At 44.3% G+C, this 14,383-nt stretch overlaps 1 protein-coding gene across 7 annotated transcripts in view; it reads left to right on the top strand.

Moving 5' to 3' along the window:
• The window catches only part of LOC110520419 (mannosyl-oligosaccharide 1,2-alpha-mannosidase IB), a 113,234-nt gene that overhangs the window by 29,833 nt on the left and 69,018 nt on the right, over positions 1 to 14,383 (top strand). For all 7 annotated transcript variants that reach the window (XR_016494814.1, XM_021597729.3, XM_021597732.3 and 4 more), the window contains exon 5: positions 10,899 to 10,995. Coding sequence is in view for 6 of the 7 variants with exons in the window: in XM_021597729.3 (XP_021453404.3) it covers positions 10,899 to 10,995 (97 nt within the window). In the remaining variant the exon portion in view is untranslated. The remainder of the gene's footprint in view (positions 1 to 10,898; positions 10,996 to 14,383) is intronic.

Here is a 14,383-nt window from a genome sequence, read left to right as displayed (position 1 = left end):
ATGTGCACTCAGTGTGCACGGTGACTGTGTCCGTTTCCATCTTGTCCAGCTGTGCCTGTAACATTTCACGTAAACCCTGTTTCTTGTTTGCATTGAAGTACCTTGCATCGAGCATGGTGGTGACACAGTATCAAATCAAATGTATTTATATAGCCCTTCGTACATCAGCTGATATCTCAAAGTGCTTAACAGAAACCCAGCCTAAAACTCCAAACAGCAAGCAATGCAGGTGTTGAAGCACGTTGGCTAGGAAAAACTCCCTAGAAAGGCCAAAACCTAGGAAGAAACCTAGAGAGGAACCAGGCTATGAGGGGTGGCCAGTCCTCTTCTGGCTGTGCCGGGTGGAGATCATAACAGAACATGGCCAAGATGTTCAAATGTTCATAAATGACCAGCATGGTCAAATAATAGGTCTGGGACAGGTAGCACGTCCGGTGAACAGGTCAGGATTCCATAGCCGCAGGCAGAGCAGTTGAAACTGGAGCAGCAGCACGGCCAGGTGGACTGGGGACAGCAAGGAGTCATCATGCCAGGTAGTCCTGAGGCATGGTCCTACGGCTCAGGTCCTCTGAGAAAGAAAGAGAGAATTAGAGAGAGCATACTTAAATTCACAGGACACCGGATAAGACAGGAGAAGTACTCCAGATATAACAGACTGACCCTAGCCCCCTGACACAAACTACTGCAGCATAAATACTGGAGACTGAGACAGGAGGGGTCAGGAGACACTGTGGCCCCATCCGATGATATCCCCGGACATGGCCAAACAGGCAGGATATAACCCCACCCACTTTGCCAAAGCACAGCCCCCACACCACTAGAGGGATATCTTCAACCACCAATTTACCATCCTGAAACAAGGCCGAGTATAGCCCACAAAGATCTCTGCCACTGCACAACCCAAGGGGGGCGCCAACCCAGACAGGAAGATCACATCAGTGACTCAACCCACTCAAGTGACGCACCCCTCCTAGGGACGGCATGAAAGAGCACCAGTAAGCCAGTGACTCAGCCCCTGTAATAGGGTTAGAGGCAGAGAATCCCAGTGGAAAGAGGGGAACCGGCCAGGCAGAGACGGCAAGGGCGGTTCGTTGCTACAGAGCCTTTCCATTCACCTTCACACTCCTGGGCCAGACTACACTCAATCATATGACCCACTGAAGAGATGAGTCTTTAGTAAAGAGGCTCAGAGAGAATACCACCAAATCACTTGTTCACAGCCTCTTGTCAAGTACTTTTCCAAGTTAACCCGACGTTCTGTGTCGGCATTTTTGTTGAGCAGGACTTTCAATGTCATGACAGGGTATCACGTCTGCTGCAGAAGTCAGTTGTTCGAATGGAGCTAGGAGTGTTCATGTTTCAAACATGTTCTCAATGCCACTGAAATGGCAGCAGCGGTATGAGAAGAACCAGCACATTCTTGAGCATACAATACGGCTTTCCTCAGTAGGAAATCCTCGTGGACCCACTGTGCTGTCAGGCTCCTAATGGTCATGGGGCTGACATCGCTGGTCCAAATGTCAGTCGGGAAGCAGTAATAGCAGTGATGCATCATGGATGTGAGATTTTGTCATCAATACTGTGTAACTCCGGTAAGGCAGCAGCTGAAAAATGGCGCCTAATTGGTAGTGGTGCTCGACCAGTCGGCGAAAGCCAACATCATCACTGCACCTGTACATAGATGGGCTGTTTACAGATGGGCTATCTACCTACCTCATCCCCATACTGGGATTTATTTATTTATTTTGATCCTTTGCACCCCAGTATCTCTACCTGCACATTGGCAGAAGATTAATTATTATTCCAGTGTTTAATTGCTATATTGTAATTACTTCGCCACCATGGCCTGTTTATTTCCTTAACTTACCTCATTTGCACTCACTGTATATAGACTTTTTGTTTTCTTTTGTTCTACTGTATTATTGACTATGTTTTGTTTATTCCATGTGTAACTCTGTTGTATGTGTCGAATTGCTACGCTTTATCTTGGCCAGGTCACAGTTGCAAATGAGAACTTGTTCTCAACTAGTCTACCTGGTTAAATAAAGGTGACATAAAAAAATCATCCACGACAGAGAATGGTTGATTGTCAAGGGCAATGAATTCCATTATCTTGGCTTGCCTTTGCATTGTCCCACTGAAATGTTCTGACTCTTTCAAATGACTGCTCGACTTGATGACTGCTCGAGCCACTATATTTTTCATGGCGTCATTACGTCATCTACCTACGTTATATAGGTATTCACGTCAGCTCTGACATTGGTTTTGCGCATCGGCATCAAACTAGACATCGGGCCGATGCCAATGTTGGCATTTTTAGATAATATCTAAAAATTGAAAATAATTCATCCTTCATGGATTAGCGTGAGAGCAAGAAGTGGGGTAGAAAGGGAGAGGTTGTCACACCCTGGCCTTAGTATTCTGTGTTTTCTTTATTATTTTGGGTAGGCCAGGGTGTGACATGGGTGATTATGTGTTTGTCTTGTCTAGGGGTTTTGTAGAATGATGGTTGTGTTCAGTGTAGTATTCTAGGTAAGTCTATGGTTACCTAGAGTGGTTCTCAATCAGAGGCAGGTGTTTATCGTTGTCTCTGATTCGGAACCATATTTAGGCAGCCATATTCTTTGGGTATTTCGTTGGTGATTGTTCCTGTCTCTGTGTTTTGCACCAGTTAGGACTGTTTCGGTTTTTCCACGTTTTCTTATTTGTATATGTATATTGTTCACGTTATCATCTTTATTAAAGATGTTCAACCATAACCACGCTGCATTTTGGTCCGCCTCTCCTTCGATGGAAGACTCCCGTAACAGAGGTTTTGTCTTGGTTTCACTTGGTTTCACATGTTTACTGGTTCACTTCTGCTGCCCCATAAAATGTAATGTCTCCCCATTGTATAGTATTTCTACTTCCCTGACCCGGGCAATCTCGTCATTACGATGTAAAATTCCATTTTAGTATCCTTCCAACTCAATCAGCTGTACTTGGAAATGGATTGTAATGTCCATTTCTCTGTGTATGCATGCCTTTTGAAACTCTCAATGACAGGAGAACTCTCCAGTTCTGTGATTTGAACTATAGGCTTGTCAGGGAGCGTCTGTAAACAGACAGCCTGTAAATCCGTGGTCCTCACCCTTCCGTTAGAGACCGATTTAGCAGGGAGGGGGAGTGGAGTGTCTTTGTTCACTGTTAGCACGGCTCTCTGGGATCGATTGGGGGGGGGGGGGTTGGCCTGGGATACTGGGAGCCCTGGGGGGAGAGGACTGGGGAGCACAGGGACCAGTTCAGTGGTGGCTGAGCATATGGCCAGTATAGGGAGTGAGAAAGAAGGGGCAAGGGAGGGGGCATAGTGGTGCACACGGAAGTACTCAAGGTCAGAGAGACTGGGAGAGAAAGAGGCAGAATACCAGTTAATATTATCCATCCCAAAGAACAGTCACAGCAAGGTCAGGAGAATGTGCCAGAGGGAATGGGCCAAGTGAGTTTTCATTTGAAGGCAAACGCTTCTCAACAAAGTGGTGACTCTCTAATATTGTACCACTACCCAAACTTGTTCACCTGACTGCCCTGTTTACTGGCTGTGATTGCTATTCTGACAGGGGTGTAATTCCTGAACCCACCTCTTGTTGTGCTTCCACATGAATTCATTGTGACTGGGTCTGAATCCACGATGAGTGTTCTAGGTGGCTAGATAGGTGTGAGAGCACCATATGTTACAATGGAGCAGCAGCTGTATTATCCTCTTTATTTGTTAGGACCCGACGCTAAGAGCTGTTTAAGGGGCCTATCTGAGCTACTTTTTAAAACACCCTGGGTGTCATGAATGTATTTACAGTGGAGCACAGATCTGTCACATTTTCACTGCCATTGTGTATCTTGTGAAGGGCCGTCCTTTAGAGCAGATAGGATCTGTTCGAGGGGGGAGGATGGAGGTTTTGAAATCAATCAGGGTGACTCGAGGTTATCCAGGGCAGTACATTCATACCTCCAAAGCAGCTCCCCTCGCCTCTCAAGCTAAGTTGATTTAAACAATGGCAGCAGCCTAGAAGAAATGGTCCTGCTCCCTCAGCAGCACTGTGACTCCCATGGATTTATGAATATTTGGCAGCAGGTGTGACTTACAGGGCATGGTGCGGTGGTGGGGGGTAGCTTCTGCTGTGTGAATCACCTGAGGGCAGGCTGTGTCCTGACAGACCCGGGCAGGATGCGGGACATAGGTGCCTGGTGGGCCAGAGTTTGGCTGTCATTGTGAAGGTCAGAGCAGCGCTCCTAGTGGGCAATGTTTCCCAGAACGGGAGACAGGAAGGCAGAGAGAGCACTGGCCAGCCGCACTGCGGACCTCTCAGTTTATAGGCTGTCCACCCACGTCCCTGTCCTCCCCCCCTGGCCTGAGTTATGCAGGAACAGGAAATAGTCCAGTAAACAACCGCTTCTGGTTTAACCTGTGGGTGGGGGTGCAACTCAGATTGTTAGACATCATTCAACTGGATTAAGGTAGGTCCTGTTCTGTCACACTGAGTCATACCCCCATCACCCTATCTATACCTGCTCTTGTCTTTTTCTGTTTCCGTCTGTCTTGCTCTTGCAATCCCCCCTCTTTCTATCCCTCTATCTTTATTTTTTATTTTTACCTGTTATTTAACTAGGCAAGTCAGTTAAGAACAAATTCTTACTTTCAATGACGGCCTAGGAACAGTGGGTTGTTCAGGGGCAGAACGATAGATTTGTACCTTGTCAGCTCGGGAGTTTGAACTTGCAACCTTCCGGTTACTAGTCCAACACTCAAACCACTAGGCTACCCTGCCGCCCCACTGCTTGAATACTTTTCCTGTAGTGCTCTTTTTGCATGCTTCTCTCTTTCGTTCTCCCTCATCTCTCCCTTCCCTCTTTCTGTGCTTTGCGCCAGTCCTGGCCTTGCTTCTCCAAGAAGTGGTTCAAGAGAAGTGATTTACTCTAAAAGGATGTCACCCTCAAGGTTCTCTGCAATGTTGCGCTGTGGAAAAGTGATCAGCAGGGGAAATAATGTCTTCATGCAACGCGCCCAAGACCTCAGCCCACAACAGGTAAAACATCAGATATTTAGAACAAAAATCATATCACCAGAGCTCGCCGACTTGAAATGACAAGGTGACGTGTCCTTTAAGGCACAGATGATGAAATCCACCTTTCCTTCCACATCAGTGTGTACATATATCAGAACTGGTTATGAATCTGTCAGACATTCTCCAGAAATCTTAATAGTAAAATCTGCTGTTTTCATCAGCTCCAAGAGCTGGATAGATATACACTTCTCAGTGATAATGGATGGACAGAGAGGGTGGAGTCCGTTCCAAGCCAAGGTCGAAGGTGGCATAGAAGGTGGCGTGATTAATACGTCTTCCATGGTCTATCATGGTCCACACCATGATAGATAGTGGGTAGAAATTACTATGTAATTATCCTGTTGTGGATATTAACATTGACAACATAAGCAATGTCAGCGCAAGACAAAAACCGCATAGCCTCTGCTAGACAGACCAAGATAATGATGGTTATTAAATGGATGCTTTTATCCATTGTGACTTAGTTAACACAGGCTATATCCAGTATACACTGAGTGTACCAAACATTTGGATCACCTTCCTAATATTGAATTGCACCCCGTTTTGCCCTCAGAACAGCCTCAATTTGGTATGCTGGCCCATGTTGACACAATACTTCCCACAGTTTTGTCAAGTTGGCTGGATGTACTTTGGGTGGTAGGCCATTCTTGATACACACAGGAAACTGTTGAGTGAAAACCCCAGCAGCGTTGCAGTTCTTGACACTCTCAAACCTGTGCGTGTGGCACCTACTACCATACCCTGTGCAAAGGCACTTAAATCCTTTGTCTTGCCCATTCACCCTCTGAATGGCACACATACACAATCCATGTCTCAAGGCTTAAAAATCTTTCTTTAACCCGTCTCCTCCCCTTCATCTACACTGATTGAAGTGAATTTAACAAGTGACATCAATAAGGGATCATAGCTTTCACCTGGTCAGGCAATGTCATGGAAAGGGCAAGTGTTCCTAATGTTTTGTACACTTAGTGTATGTGTCCCTCGTGTGAATCGAGCCCACAAACTTGGTGTTGCAAGTTGCCATTTTTAAAACCAACATAGCCAGAACCACAAGGTTGGCTGTGAGTTTCTTACACCGTTTGTGTGCTTGTCTTCATAATCTCTGTGGCGCGTGGGTTTCAGTTAACAGACACTGAGCACCCCACCGCAAGCTGTCATTTCCCTATGCTCCCTTCACCAAGCCCAGAGTTAGGCAGGCAGGCTGCTAACCGACAAGCAGAACGCCTCCAACAGTCACTGGGAATAAAAGCCAAGAGTAGAGAAGTCCAATGGAGCACAAAATGAACATCAGGAGGATAAGGCAGGCACTGACAGAGGGAGACTGAGGGATCTCAATGTGGTCTATTTAACTACTAGACTGTTGGAGGGTGGCACTACCCAGGATAGCTTTTATAGTGTGATGGTGGGAGAGATATGGGAGGGGGCTAGATAGAAGTTGAACGTTTGAAAAAATTCTAATGTAAAAGGGTAGAACACAAGTTGTATTTTTTTTTCTTCTATGCCACACGTGAGGATGCCAGCGCGATTGATGCCACTTCTCACGCCAACCGTTTTGTTTTTTGTTTATTAGACGCTTGTTTTATTATCAGTTTTTCTAAGTTGAAATTGCCATCAAACTGAAAGACTTAATGTGTTGAAATATACATGTACGATTCCATTGCTGATCACCTGCTAATCTCCTATCTGGCGTTCTCTCCACCTCACTCCACTGTCTACCTGGATCCATCTCTGATGCCTAATTCCCAGGCTGAGCTCTGCTGGGACCGCAATAAATCAACTTGGCGTTGGACCTGGACCTGGACACTACAGCTATCGAGCTAGCTCTTGACCCGCTCCACTACAGCCAGTCAGACTCCTTGCAGTCCCAAAGACACGCCTAAAAACAATGGGTTCCCAAGCATTCTGCTGTCTCGGCTCCCGGTTCTGGAACAAGTGCCCTCCCCACCACTGCATGCCCCAAACCACTAGAAATGTTGTTACTTAGAGTATAAATATCAAGTGTCTCACATTGTGTACTTTGAGAGAAGATCAAGTCTCTTAATGCAACGATGTCCCTGCCCCATTAGTGCTAGTCTGTCATGAGGAACCACTGAGTCCAGGCTGCATCACCACTTATGCTGGACAGAAGTGAACACACTAGAATAATGCCACATGGCATGTAGACATTTTTAATTTGCTCATTACTGTTCCCAAAACAATGTGAAGTACAGGCTAGAACACTACAATGCAAGAAGATACCGGTGGAGGCTAACCTTCCTTGCTAGCGTACAGCAGAAGTCAACATCAATTCACTACCCTAGTACCTTGTTTGTGATAATATGCAAACCATAAATCAAAATATTGCTGAGTACTAAGCTGATTGTCACCGAAAGCTGTTCATTCACTTCATCTCCCCCACCTCGCGTCTATCCCAGTCAAGATCATCTTTGCTCAAGCCTCGAACCGACTTTGTGTGAATGACGTCAGTGGTCTTAAATAGACAGCACACACTTTTATAAAATAAGTCATTGCTTCATCTTTGCAAATGTTGTTTACCTTTACAATAAAATAAGTCCCGAATGGAAGGTAAGCAGATTTGTTTTTCATCTGTAGCCTCGTGAAATAAGCTAATAACTCAATGCATGCACACACTATTGAATTTGCATTCTCCTGTATTGTGAATAGGCCTTGATTTTACCCAGTTTATCAATAGAGATTTACCATTCAAATAAATAAGTTATGTATACTAAATATAAACGCAACATCCAACAATTTCAAAGATTTTGCTGAGTGACTGTTCATATAAGGAAATCAGTCAATTGAAATAAATTAGGCCCTAACCTATGGATTTCACATGACTAGGCGGGCACAGCCATGGGTGGGATTGGTATGGGCACAGGCCCACCGAATTGGGAGCCAGGCCAACCCACTGGGGAGCCAGGCCCACAAAAGGGCTTTATTACAGACAGATACTACTCAGCACAGATTCACAGGTGAAGAAGCTGGATGTGGAGGTCCTGGGCTGGCGCAGTTACGCGTGGTCTGATGTTGTTGAACATACTGCCAAATTCTCTGGCAACAGCTCTGGTGGACATTCCTGCAGTCAACATGCCAATTGCATGCTCCCTCAACGTGACATCTGTGTCATTGTGTTGTGAGACAAGTGCACATTTCAAAGTGGCCTTATATTGTCCCTGACACAAGGTCCACCTGCGTAATGATCATGCTCTCTAATCAGCTTCTTGATATGCCACACCTGTCAGGTGGATGGATTATCATGACAAAGGTCAAATGCTCGCTAACAGTGATGTAATCACATTTGTGCACAAAATATGAGAGAAATAATATTTTTGTGTATGGAATATTTCTGGGATCTTTTATTTCAGCTCATGAAACATGGGACCAGCACTTTCCATGTATTTTTTTAAAATATTTTTGTTCAGTGTAGTTAGATTTGTTTAAAAAAAATTGTCAAATTGATTGTCTAATTGATTGATTTAATGCATGCATTCAAAAATGCCAAAGGAACTCAAAAGATCAGTCTGGATGAAGTGCCATTATGTGTCTTAGTACCCAGAATCCATCATAGACAAACTCCTCAACTTGGGATAGGGTTAATTATCAGGTATCCTATTGAAATAGTGAGTGCTTAGATTTAGAGGGTCTACATCAGAGGTTAATGGTTCTGTAGGAGGAAGGTATATGGTGTGTATGCAATTAAGCTTGGAATGTACTGAGTGTAGGGAAAGCGATCACGTGGCAGCATTGATAACGGGAAAGAGCCATGGATTAGTGATGAAGGGGGTCCAGGTCAGGTCACTTTAAGGGAGAAGAAAGTTTATGGCCGTATCACTTAGTTTCCTGCCTAGCAGTAAAGATAATGTTTGTTCAGATGTGTAGGAGGAGACAGCATAGGAGAAATGGTTAAATATCAGTGCTTGTGTGAACAATGTCTTTGTCTAATGCAGCTGTATTGACCCTCTGGGAAGAATAAATGTAGTTAGTAGAAGAGAACAATCCTCAAATACAACTTAATTTATTATGATATTGTTTAATCCTGATGAGACATAGTTTAAACCTTGTCATACTTAACACAGCTGGGAGCATAGCTAGCACTGTATTATTGCAGAGTGCAGAATCTCCCTCTATTTGCTGATGAGCATTATTCCTCTCGCTCATGTTGTGATTTGTGAATCCCTCAGTACTCCCATGGTCTCCGTGAAGAATCTGAGGCATAGCTAAGCTGGTGAAGAATGTGGACGTGTGAGAGCTGAAACCAGACCGAAACGGAGCCAACCAAAACCTTATCAAATTAAAATACTTGCCCTTGCCACACAAATTAACACATTACTCTCCTGGCCTGCATCCTAAATGGCACCCTTTACGGTGCACTACTTTTGACCTGGGCTCATCCACTATATAGGGAATAGGGAGCCGTGTCTGTATGTCTTCAGTGAACCTGACATTCAATATGTGCTATTGGATTTTAGATCCAACTCCGTACTACAGAAGTGACAGTCAATTAATGACTGGGATTTTAGGCTTTTAAGTGAGTTTCATGTTCATGAAATGTCCCATCAGTGTAGAATTTGAATATTCTGTTTTTGTACGTCCTATATTCCTCAACAGCTGGGCCAATCATTATTTGATAAACCGGCCAATTGGACATCTACCTGGTCGTCGGGAGCCAATGGTTAAGTGGCTTTGTCCTGGTGTGTAAATGTAATTTATATTTATTCTCTTGCATGTGGAGACGACGTGCGTCATGGAACGTCACCAAGCCAAGAACACAAAACGCCCGGGTTTATTGGCTTGGCTCCCTCCCTCGCCCTCGTCTTGCTGTGAGGAGAGGAGAGCTGGCTATGGCTGGTACAGGAGGAAAAGCTGTCCTGGTTTTTAGACTGCTGCCATGACCGGCAGACAGAGAGGGACCAGGTGACGAAATGCTCTCCTATGGGATAGCTGATCCCATCAGACTAGGGTGATTAATAAGACAAAGGGAAATTGGAAGTAGTGAGAATGCAGTAGAGCTTTGGGAAAGCCTGACTCTCTGCCAGTCAGTAGTGTTGTCCTCACAGTTTCCCTTGGATGTGCATCTCGCGTCAGCATCACTGTCTCCAATGTCAACTTGTCTCACGATTCTGTCTCTTTCGCTCTTATCCTGCTCACCCTCTTTATTCTCTGTTTATTCTCAGTCCAGCTCTTACGGCTTCTCTTTTAAAGGTCATGTTAAGAATAAAGCAGTGTTTTTATCCACCAAGTCTAGTCAGTGCCTCCAGACAGCCAAGGAAAACAAAGCTTTGAGAGTGAAGTAGCCCCACGGCTACAATTTAACAATGTCTGAAGAGGAGTTACACGGCACGCATAAACACACATGCACACACATGCACACACACTCACACTGTCGTGTCCTGTCCACCCAGCCTTGTGGTGAGGGAGCTGCTGGGTAGTGACCTAGCAACCGAGTGACAGAACAGACAGGGTTAAGGCCACACCAGGGGCTGGCTGAAGGGGCACAGGGATGTCTCTCTTAGTAGCATCATTGCCCAGAACAGAGGGCTAGGTATTGTGCCGCCCTCTCTCCTGGCAAGGCTGCAATGATGGTGAAAAAAAGATAAAGGATTGTGTGTGTGCATGCTAATCTCTGTTTTTTGTTCTATTATGAGTCATTTATTTGACTGTGATAAGCCTGTTGGAATGGTCTCTTCCACTGGTGGTATTAACTCCACTCCATAGTTCAAGATGTTACTGTTTTTGTGTACCAGCTCATTGTGTACCAGATGTTTTGTCTAAACCAGGCTGCTCGTGTGTATGTTGTAGATGATGAAGCATGCGTGGGACAGCTACAGACAGTACGGATGGGGACACAACGAGCTGAAACCTCTCGCCAAGAAAGGACATTCCACCAATATCTTTGGTAAGTGTCATTCACTACTACACGTACAGTACACACACACACACACACACATTCACATTTCCTGTCCTTATACTGCTGCATCATCCATGACCAGTGGGTCCCACCAAACCCAGTTTCTCACTCCACCAGTTTCTGCCAGGGTTGTTGCTGCTGTTACTGTTCAGCTCTGCAGCTACCTACTGCGGTAAAGCAGGTCAGACAACTGCGGCTCATGTTTTTGCGTGTGTACTGTCTGTGTATGTATGTGTGAGCGCACTCATGCGTGTTCTGTGTGGAAAGTTTTAATATTCAGTGGATCAAATTGTTTATAAGCTCTTGTGGTATTTGATGAGTTTCTGTTAAATGGTAGATGAGCTGCAGTACTGTGGTCTGTCTCCTGGTTCTCTAAATTCCTGTGAAATTCCTTCTATGCTCGCTTTGAGGCAAGCAACACTGAACCATGCATGAGAGAAGCAGCTGTTCCAGACTGTGATCTCGCACTCCATAGCCGATGTGAGTAAGACCTTTAAACAGGGTAACAGGCAACAAGACCGCAGGGACAGATGGCAAAGGGAGATACCTAGTCAGTTGTACAACTGAAATGTGCCTTCCTTGTTTAACCTTTTGCGTGTAGGGGGCAGTATTTTTGTTTTTGGCTAAAAAACGTACCCATTTGAAACTGCCTATTTCTCAGCTCCTGAAACTAGAATATGCATATAATTGTCAGATTAGGATAGAAAACACTCTAAAGTTTCCAAAACTGTAAAAATATTGTCTGAGTATAACAGAACTGATATTGCAGGCGAAAGCCTGAGGAAAATCCAATCAGGAAGTGCCTCTTATTTTGAAACCTCTGTTCCTATGCATGCCTATCCTCCATTTGAAGGGATATCAACCAGATTTCTTTTTCTATGGCTTCCCTAAGGTGTCAACAGTCTTTAGACATAGTTTCAGGATTTTATTTTGAAAAATGAGTGTGAAAGATCACATTGCGAAAGTGGATAGGTGGGGGCTCTGAGTGAGTTTTGCGCAACTGAGTAAAGCGGCCATTGTTTCTCCCGCTGTTATTGAATAACCTACACACCCGGTTGATATATTATCGAATATATATTTTAAAAACAACCTGAGGATTGATTATAAAAAAACGCTTGACATGTTTCTGTGGACATTATGGATACTATTTGGAATATACGTCTGTGTTGTCGTGACCGCTCTTTCCTGTGGATTTCTGAACATAATGCGACAAACAAACGGAGGTATTTTGGGTATAAAAATAATATTTATGGAACAAAAGGAACATTTGTTAATGTGCTATCGATAAACTTACACAAACGCTTGGATTGCTTTCTCTGTAAAGCATTATTTAAAAATCTGAGACGACAGGTGGATTAACAAAAGGCTAAACTGTGTTTTGCAATATTGCACTTGTGATTTCATGAATATTTTTTTTGTAATATTATTTGACTGTGGCGCTATGCTATTCAGCGGTTGCTGATGACAATTATCCCGCTACCGGGATGGGTAGCGTCAACAAGTTAACCCAACCCCTCTGAAACATTGATGACCATGACGAATACTCAAAGCATACACTGACCAGCTGGCAGGTGTCTTCACTGACATTTTCAACCTTTCCCTGACCCAGTCTGTAATACCTACATGTTTCAAGCAGACCACCATATTCCCTGTGACAAAGAACAACAAGGTAACCTGTCTAAATCACAATCTCCCCATAGCACTCACATCTGTAGCCATGAAATGCTTTGAAATACTGGTCATGGCTCACATCAACACCATCGTAGACACCCTGGAACCACTCCAATTCGTATACCGCCCCAACAGGTCCACAGATGATGCAACCTCTATTGCACTCCACACTGTCCTCTCCAACCTGAACAAGAGGAACACCTATGTGAGAATGCTGTGACTATACCTCAGCGTTCAACACCATAGTGCCCTCAAAGCTCATCACTAAGCTAATGATCCTGGGACTAAACACCTTCCTCTGCAACTGGATCCTGCTTGCATCCGACCGCAAGGTGCTACAGAGGGCAGTGTGTACAGCCCAGTACATCACTGGAGTTGAGCTCTCTGCCATCCAGGACCTCTATAGTATGCGGTGTCAGAGGAAGGCCCTAAAAATGGTCACTCCAGCCACCCAAGTCATAACTGTTTGCTCTTCTGCCGCACGGCACGTAGTACTGATGCACCAAGTCTGGAACCAACAGGACCCTGAACAGCTTCTATCCCCCAAGCCATGAGACTGCTAAATAATTAGTCTGGGTAGCTATGGGTTAAAGACCCTGAACAGTCGTTCTGAAAACTACTTTTTCTCTCATGGCTAACTACCAGCAAGTTTGAAAAGATTGGCTGAGTCGCCTGGACTGACAGCTCTTTCGAATGACTATGTTAAGCAACTTGGATGCAGTGCTGCAGTAAAATCATCTAAATGAAATTTGGTGATTCACAAAGCAACTCTAACAGCATTGAAATTGCATCAATGATATTAAATAATTTTAATAAATGTCCCGTTTGGCATGTCTCTTGTGATGCAGTTCAATGCAGCACTGACAGATGTTGACTTGACAACTGCGTCAGATTTCAATGCCCCCCCGCCTTTGTTCCATGCTAGCTGAGGGCCTAGCTAGACAGTAACTAATTAACACCAGACACAGATAAAAGGGGAAACAAGTATTTTTGCCATAGATTAATTAGGTAAACTTGTAATTATATTTGCTGACACCCTACGGTAAAATCTTGGCACCAGTAGAGTAGCTATAAACCACTGCCCTCTGCAAATACACCTTCTCCGATGTTGGTAACAAGGCGGTACTTATTTAAATTAGATAAAAGAATATGTTACCATTGGTGTATTAATCCCCTAGAGTTGATTAACGCACCGTTGCGTGAACCTAACTAACATACTACAAAAGTCTTAATTTTTTAAATTTTTTAAATCAGTTTAATCTAGAGCTGTTTTTTTGCATTGGATGTGTCTCAATCCACCGCTGTCGCACTTCTGCATCTGCAGTGCAAGGTGGCAGAGCTAGAGTGGTGTTTGTCAGACCATGTTTGTCAGACCATGAGACATCCCGTCTTCTCACAAACATCTGTGACGTCCGAATGGTTTGACCTACAAACTATTATGACCACTCTGTGTCCCCCCTTTCTATATTCTATTACTTGGGTGGCTGGAGTCTGACATTTTTTAGGGCCTCATCAATCTACACACAATACAACATAATGAGAAAGCGAAAACGGGTATTAAAAATAAAATATATACCTTATTTACATAAGTACTCAGACCCTTTGCTATGAGACTCGAAATTGAGCTCAGGTGTGCATCCTGTTTACATTGATCATCCTTGATGTTTTTACAACTTGATTTGACTCCACCTGTGGTAAATTCAAT

This window comes from Oncorhynchus mykiss, chromosome 3, assembly GCF_057628025.1.
Source record: "Oncorhynchus mykiss isolate SJ-2025 chromosome 3, ASM5762802v1, whole genome shotgun sequence".
NCBI lineage: Eukaryota > Metazoa > Chordata > Actinopteri > Salmoniformes > Salmonidae > Oncorhynchus > Oncorhynchus mykiss.
Note: the sequence above shows the minus strand (reverse complement) of the source record. Positions and strands in the feature narration are given on the sequence as shown.